The sequence below is a fragment of the Nannospalax galili genome, unplaced genomic scaffold (assembly GCF_000622305.1).
Source record: "Nannospalax galili isolate Female #2095 unplaced genomic scaffold, S.galili_v1.0 scaffold676, whole genome shotgun sequence".
NCBI lineage: Eukaryota > Metazoa > Chordata > Mammalia > Rodentia > Spalacidae > Nannospalax > Nannospalax galili.
Genome location: NW_008337446.1, coordinates 1,269,159 through 1,277,666, shown reverse-complemented (window position 1 = coordinate 1,277,666; position 8,508 = coordinate 1,269,159). Strand labels below are relative to the sequence as shown.

General features: G+C 41.2%; 1 protein-coding gene across 1 annotated transcript in view; it reads left to right on the top strand.

The window, feature by feature from the left end:
- The window catches only part of Tnks (tankyrase), a 214,673-nt gene that overhangs the window by 34,588 nt on the left and 171,577 nt on the right, over nucleotides 1-8,508 (top strand). The window contains exon 2 of the mRNA XM_008832600.2: nucleotides 2,212-2,436. Coding sequence (XP_008830822.1) covers nucleotides 2,212-2,436 — 225 coding nt within the window. The remainder of the gene's footprint in view (nucleotides 1-2,211; nucleotides 2,437-8,508) is intronic.

Below are 8,508 nucleotides of genomic sequence, written 5' to 3'. Positions count from 1 at the left end.
TCCCCTATTTCAACTTAATTTAAGGAACATTTTCCATGGAAGTATAATTCTGATTTTTTGATATGTGTCTATGGAAACATATTTTTTTAATTTGGGGAGACTTTCTTAGCATTTGCTTTCCTAGAAATGAATGAATTTCTATAGGTAGTATGGAGCACACAGAATGTCTTTTTTCTAATTAGTAATATAAAATTGACTTATCTCCCCTATTTCAGCTTAATTTAAGGAACATTTTCCATGGAAGTATAATTCTGATTTTTTGATATGTGTCTATGGAAACATATTTTTTTAATTTGGGGAGACTTTCTTAGCATTTGCTTTCCTAGAAATGAATGAATTTCTATAGGTAGTATGGAGCACACAGAATGTCTTTTTTCTATTTTCCACATGGTTCTCATTTATGTATAAAGTGGAGGAAGATAGAACTCTTGCTTCCTTTTAGTTTTATTTAATATGCCATTTTCTAATTTTACTCAGTACCAGCACAGAGGTCATGCTACATAGCTGAAAGGGCCTAATAAACTATAAAGTGGAAACAGTTATTAAATGCTAATGTGTGCAGTTTCATTTTTGAACTCATTGCAATGTAGTTTGTATGTTCATTGTTGTATTACATTTAATATTATTTGAGGCCATTTTTCTTTTTTTCTGTTGGTCTTACTAAATCTTTATCAGATTGGTCTTTGCCTAATGTTTTTGCTCCTTGTCTTCTGTGGTCCTGTCCTCCTCAGCATATCTTCCCTAAGTGTTGCTTTCACACCTCTTCAGGTCCTATCTGGCTCCTCCCTCCACCTTCCCTTTCTGAAAGCTGTGATACCTTTTGTTAGTGTCTGCTTCTGTATTCTCAAATGCTGCTCTTCACACTTTCTTGCTCTGGTTTTCCTCAAATGCAGTGATCTACGTTGTATTTTACATAAGTTTGGCTGGCATTACTGCATTAATTACTTTTCTGGTGCTATGATAGAAACACTGACTAAAGCAACTTACAGAAGGAAGAGTTTATTTGTGTTTACAGTTCCAGTGGAATTACAGTCCATCGTGGTGGGGAGACATCGTGGCAGGAGTGGCTGAAGCAGGAGCAGAAAGCAGAGCACTCACGTCTTCAAGCGGACACAGGAAGCAAGAGAGCCGTTTGAGATCCCTCAAGGCTTATGAACTCTCTAAGCCTGCCCCTAGTGACTTGCTTCCTCCAGCATAGCCACACCTTCTAAGACCCCTCAAAACAGTGCCACCAACTTGGGACAAAATGTCCAAATACTCGGAGCCTATGGGGGGCATTCTCATTCAAACCACCACAGGTCCCAATAGTAGATTTTCTGGTGTCTTTCTTCCTTCTTGTTTGTGAATGTCCTTAACCAAGCTGTTACCATCTTTTTCTTTTTGGTGTGGAGACCTGGGAATGAACTGTTATCATCTATTTCTGTTACATTCTTCTCATTTCTTTAATGCTGGATGCTGTGACTTGTCTTTGATTTGAAAGTCAGCAGTAATTAACCTAAAATATAAAATACATGGAGGAGTTTTATGTGTGTAATTTTTTCATGTAAAGATTGAGGGGAAAGTTGAGTGTTCAGACAACACTCACTTTTGCACAAGAGTATCATTCATCATGTATTACCCGCACAGCTGCCTTGCCATAGCAAGTGATTAAGTGTTGCGGGTGTCCTGGGGCCCTCCGGGTGGGGGTAGAGTCAGCACGGAGTCATGACACAGAAACCGGGAGTCAGGGGAGAAGCAGGCAGTGCGGGCAGCTGCAGACTCGTTTATTGCTGATATGGGTCCCCCTTATATCCCACCTCCCGGTGTCCCATTGGCCCCAGTAGACTTTCTCGGATGGTGTCTGATCCTCATTGGCGCTCTCCATTGAGCCATCTTGCATTAGCTGTCTTCATGTCCTTTGACAGAATACAGGTTAAAGTCAGCCGGATGTTTTTGGCGCATTTGCAGCGCACATGCGCAGGTTGTTCAGGCCGCACTAACTCCTACAATTAAGAACTATTTTTTAATAAACTGCCAAATAACCAAGGAATGCCTTTCTTAGTTCTAGTTCTTGAAATGGGAAGATGAGTTTGAATGGACTTGATGTTTTTAGCTGTTTTCTTTTTCCTCTTTACTATAGTGTACAGTACCTATGGGTTATTATTGTTAAAGATTTCCTAATTGCTTTTTTTTAGGAATTTAACTTATGAAACTTTACCCTTTTCTCTGTAGGCTTTGGAAGGAAGGATGTTGTTGAACACTTGCTCCAGATGGGTGCCAACGTACATGCTCGTGATGATGGGGGTCTCATCCCACTTCATAATGCCTGTTCTTTCGGCCATGCTGAAGTTGTAAGTCTGTTACTGTGCCAAGGAGCAGATCCAAATGCCAGGGATAACTGGAACTATACACCTCTACATGAAGCTGCTATTAAAGGGAAAATTGATGTCTGTATTGGTAAGTATTTTGTGATGCTGTCTAAATTTGTAAAGCCAACCTGACAATTTTAACTTGTTTACTCTTGTTTTCTTTCCACTGCGGTGTAGTGTTGCCTCAGCATCAGTAAAGTTTATGGCTTCATCTCGTGGAATTCTTTTCCATCAAAAGGAAGTAGAGAGATGATAATCCAAAGTTGGTTTAGAATGAGATTCACATTAACTCTCACTGAGGCAAGTCAGTATCAGCAGTGTAAAACTCAGTTCTGATTAATTATTCTAATTGTATTTATTTAATTTATAGTCTCTTTTATTAAAAGACTTCATTTCTTTCTTGCATCAGTGGGAGCCATAAAAATACAGATTTTTACTAAATTGGATGACATATTTGAATACTGCAGAGAAAATAATCAAATACTGTGACAAATGTCTTTAATTTACTAAAATTGAATACCAGTCAGTTTTATTAGTACTGGAAAGCTTTGAGTGTAAGTTTCAAATCCAATACTTCAAAGCTTAATGTCGCAAGTGGAGTTATTAAGGCTTAGTTGAGCATCACCTCGTTATGCGAGGGAGGATAAATATTGCTAGAGCCAATGTCTTTCAATGCATTTATTTGGGGAATCATAAACAAATTTTACACATAACACAATGACAGATAAGACTACCAGTCCTAGGGCCAATGCCCGAGTGATGTCGTCTCAGTCGGATGTGGTGACGGTAGTCTCGGCTCAGCTTGGTTGTCTTGCTGTCGAGGGTCGAGTCAGGTCTGGATGTTCACGGCGTGAAGTTCCCCTTTTTTCTCACGGTCCAGAGACGGGATCAGTCAGAAGATTATGACTTGACGAACATATGTTTATCAGTTTCTTATGTCATTTGGCTAATCACACAATTACACTCAGGTTGCTAGGTTAGGGCTAAGGGCTACTAAATGATGCTCTTATCTTTAATGTACACAGTTTGGATATGTTTACATACTTTTGCTAGAGTTTTTTTTTGATTCTTAGTTTCTTTATTTTATTACATTCAATACAATTCTTAATTCTTAATTCCCTATTCTAATACATTCAGTACACTTAATATTTTAACATGTGCCATTGCTAACTCTAGAGAAAGCAATTTCAGATAAAATTAAATTTTCCAGCCATTTAAAGTAATTTCTAAATTATATTAATTTGTATTTAGTCATCATTTTTCAAATATATGTTTAGGTTTTGCTTTATTGCATTAGCATTTCTATTTTGAAATCTAAGATAAATAAGCTCCTAGAAGGTAAGTGTTGTGTCTCCTGAGTGTATCATCTGTTTCTTCATCTTCAAGATGGTAGATGCGTGTTTAGCCCATGGCAGATTGAATTGCCTTTCTGGATGACAGAAAGATAGTTTTCTTTGTGGATGTCAACATCTTAGTATAATGTTTACACTAAAGCTAAATTAGATATGCTGTTTTTAAGATGTGTCCTGGTGGTACCATCATTACCATCTTGATAGTGATTGAGACTGTTCCCATATGGCCTTTATTATAGTTTTCAGTCTATTTAAGTTTTCCTGAAGTTGTCACTTTTCCATCACATTCTCTGTTGTTATCCTTAGCCACTTTAGCATCCTTTGGCATGATCCTTTACTCTCCTGCTCTTTTAGTACCTTGACCTCTGTTATTTCCAGGTAATTCTGTCTTTTCCCCCAGATCTCTCACTAATACAGTCACATCCTAGGCCAAGTCATTTTGCACTCGATAAGCTAGAATTTGTAACATCCTTTCTCTGACGACTAACCTCTTAAGTTACTTGGATTCATATGTGATAACTATTACTGAACTTGATAATTATTCTTGCTTAACCTAGACTTTCATCTTCTCTGTTATCATGTCACCTGGCATCTTGTTGTTTTGTCCATTGGATTTCAGTTGCTATTAGTGGAACTTTATGCAATTTTTCACTTTCTAAAAATATCCTTTCTAGTCTCCAGTGTACTACTTTTCTGTGTGTACCTCTGAATTTTTCTGTCAGTACTTTGACTTTTATTGAAATTAATATTTACTTTTTCTTCCTTTTAATCCCTTTCCTCAAAGTGGAGAATAAAAATGGTTTTTAGATGTTGGGTCTCTTGAAAAATCTAGCTATAAGGCTTGAATCTTTAAAGAACAGTTTCCTGCAACCATCAGTTCCCACAGTCCTCAACAGGCTTTGCATACATTGCTGCCTTCTATTTAAGATCTTGTAGATTATTTAAGTCGGGAGCCAAGGTATCATTGAAACTAAAATATAAATATAGGTGAGATATAACAGGTATTGAAGTTATAACACAGCTATAGGAATCAAGATTCATTGTAGATCCTTCTATATACTTAACTTGTGAGAAGCTCTTATTAGGTAGTTTGAAACCTCTGATAGCTTCTGTGCCATGCTTTATGATTTCAGAAATATTCTTATGATGCACAACTGGAGAAAGCAACTGGAAACTTTTCTTTTTTCCTTTTTTGTCTGGTAGTTTTGAGGCTGGTGTACAAAGTGCATTTTGAAAAAGCTTTTGCCTAGTTGATTAAATGCTGTCCTGTTTATTTTAAATTAATCGTGTCCCTGTAGGTAAGTAGAATAGCAAACATATTTGAACTTACAAGGCTAGAGCCAAACCACAGGCTCTGGTTTTCTCTCCTTGCTTTACCCGTTTACCACAAGGAGACCAGGGACTACTTGCTTAACCTCATGTTTCATTATATGCAGAACGGAAGTAGTATTCCTAGTTCATTCTGTTCTTGACAGAATTAGACAATATACAGTACTTAGAGGGGTATCTGATATATTACACATTCAGTAAACATTAGTTTCTGTTATCGCTTACTATTATTATCATTGTTAAGATCTGAACTGGAATTATAACTTCGAAGAATTATAGCCTTGTTTCCTTTCTTTATTGATAGTTAAAAATGCCCGGTTAGCATTCCTTCAGCTCTCTGCTTCTTTCATAGTTGTTACTTAGCTGTCATAAAAGAGAAAGAAATATAGAATGAAGTTATTTTAAAAAGTCAACTTTAGAGCTACCATGTGACCAGGCCAGCACACCTGTGTCCCCTTGCCCAGTTCCAGAACCAGCCAAAGAGGGCTGGAGTCTCACCTGTTCTTTCCAAGCAGGCCTGCCATGTGACAGGAGCAAGTGCTAGGGTAAGAGTCCAATGGCCGCTGGGCCTGCGACCCTTTCCTTCTAGCCCCAAGACAGAAGGTGGAAGGACAAGAGGAGCGGGTGAACACCTAACCGCCCCCCAACACCTGGTCTGGGAGAAACCCTCCTGCTTAGCTGTGTTGTGATCAGATCCTTGATTCGGAGAGACATGAACCATAACACAGCCCATGGACTTGAGTGAGAGGATCCTATAAGAGGTCTTCCTGGGAGAATTGACTCGGACTCCTGTCCCTATGTGGTTGGTCAAGAGCAGGCAGGACTAGTCAGACACTTGTCCTGAGTGGTGGCCAGGCACATTTGCCCAAACTGGATTCGTCTTTCCCTGAACTTCCTCTGCTCTTTCCTCACTCCATGTGTGGCTCGCATCTTCTTGCCTCACCCTGGACCCGACCGAGGCTTCTGGTGGTGCACAGTCCACCAGGTGGCAAGCAGACCGCAGGAATGCAACCTAGTGGGAAAAGGGTGCGTCCACCCATAGACCCTGCTAAGCAATGTAGAGGGCTCAAAAGAAAGGCATAACAATTGGTAACAATTAAGTCTTTCAAGTCAACTTTATTAGCCCAGCATGGTGGCTCAAACTTCCCAGCACTTAGGAAGCAGAGGCAGATGGATCTCTGTGAGTTCAAGGCCAGCCTGACATACTTAGCGAGTTCCAGATCAGGTGGGACTACAGGGGAACCCTGTCTCAAAAAAGTCCCCCAATCCCCCCCAAAAAGGTCAGCTTTAAGTGCTTGTAAAATTAACTATATAAGGTAGAGGTAATGGGGTTTGCTAGCATGTTTATAACTTTCTTATATATAACAACTCTAATTTGCTTCAGAAATAAGCATATTTTCTATTTGAAAACGTGTTCATTTCTCCAGAAAATATGGAGGACATAGTCTCCAGAAAATTAAAATAAATATGGTTTTTCCTGAACATATTCCATATGAGTACAGAGACTGGTTTCATTCCTGACTAGGAATGATTTCTGTCAGTCAGGATTTCCATTCTGTAATACAGAATTGTGACTACAGAGTTGTGGAGATATTAAAAAATCATTTATACCAACATTTTGGTCATAATGTTCTTACTGAAGAACAATTATGCTTCCTTCTATACTGCACAAGTTTTTGTTTTCAAAGATTGGTGCTTGGGGCTAGAGAGATGGCTCAGCAGTTAAGAGCATTGGCTGCTCTTACAGAGGACCTGGGTTTGATTCCCAGCATCCACAAGGTGGCTAACAATTGTCTGTAACTCCAATTCCAGGGAATTTGACACCTTCTTCTGACCTTTGTGGGCATTGCATGACACAGTTACACCTATCTACATGCAGATAATGCATTCATGCACATAAAATAAAAATAATAGATTAAAAAAATTTAAAACAATATTGGTGCTAAACCTTCCTATTATTGCCCTTGGAAGTAAGCATTGGTCTTTTATCACTTGCTTGCTATTATTTCCATATGTATCACAATGTTATCTGCACTTATATTCTGGGCCTCTCTTTAAAGGCTTGAATTGATGTCATTAGAGAGACTGTTAAGATCATTGGCTGCTCTTGCAGAGAACCTGGGCTCCCTTCCCAGTACCATCCACATGGTGGCTCACAGCCATCCTTAACTTCAGGTCCAGGGGATCTGACGCCCTCTTCTGGCCTCTGTGGGAGTTGCACAACACAGATGCACTTATATACATGTAGGCAAAAACACTCATACATATAAAATAAACATTATTTAAAATTTATAGAGGCTTGAATTGAATGACTCGGGAAAGACAGCTTTCTGGTTCCATAGGAGATAGTTCTTTCTTTAAAAAATTAGTGTGTGGACTACCATCCTCAGGCCTCTTGGGTAAGTCTATAGCGCAGCTCTCCGCGCCGGGAATCCCTAATCACATTCAGCCTTCCATCCCTCCCGCTGTTCTATACCCCTAGTCTGGGCCCTGCGCCATTCCTAGTCTTGGGGCCCCAGACACCTTGGGAACCAATACTGCTTCCTGATCCTTCTCACCGAGAGCAACTCAGTCCCTTTCTTGGGCTCCAGGAGCACTGCTTCTGCGGGACCTGGCCCCACCCTCACCTCTCCCTGCTTCCCGGACCTGCACCACCTGCTAATTCTCCTGGCCCGCTCTCCTGCCCTCAGGCCTCTCTTGGGGTAAGTCTATAGCGCAAGCCTCCGGGCCTTGACTCCCCCAGCCGAGTTCACCCTTTCATCTCCCCCGCTGTTCTTTACTCCTAGTTTGGGCCCTGTGCCATTCCTAGTCTTGGGGCCCCAGACACCTGGGGAGCCAGTGCTGTTCCTGACCCTTTTCACCCAGACCGGCTTGGTGCCTTCCTTGGGCCCCAGGAGCTCTGCCTCTGGACAAGGCCCCACCCTCACCTCTCTCTGCTTCTCCTAGCCTGCACTACCATCCTCAGGCCTCTTGGGGTAAGTCTATAGAGCAACTCTCCACATCATTGCTTCCTGATCCTTCTCACCAGACCAACTCAGTTCCTTTCTTGGGCTCCAGGAGCACCGCTTCTGGTCCTGGCCCCAACCTCATCTCCTTCTACTTCCCTGGTCCTCCAACACCCGCCAGCCTCTTTCTGGGGCTGACAGCCTCTTTCTAGGGCTCCGAGGCTTACCTTTACTCTCCCTGATCCTTTGCATCCAGTACAACCCAGCTACTCAATCCACTCCCTGGGAAATCTTGGGGCTTCTTCCCTCCCCATCTGCCTTTGCTTCCCTGCGTGGCGCAGCCACGGCAAGGGTCTCAGGTCAGTGCCACCCAAGTTCCTGAGGCCAAAAGCATTCTTAGAAGATTCCAGACCTAAGGAGAAAGTCTGAAAACTTCTGATCCACATTGGAGTTGGGCCACCGCGGAACTCCTGAAGACAAAATCAATCCGGCCTCAACAATATAAAATCAAAAGAGAGAACCAGAAGCTAAGAC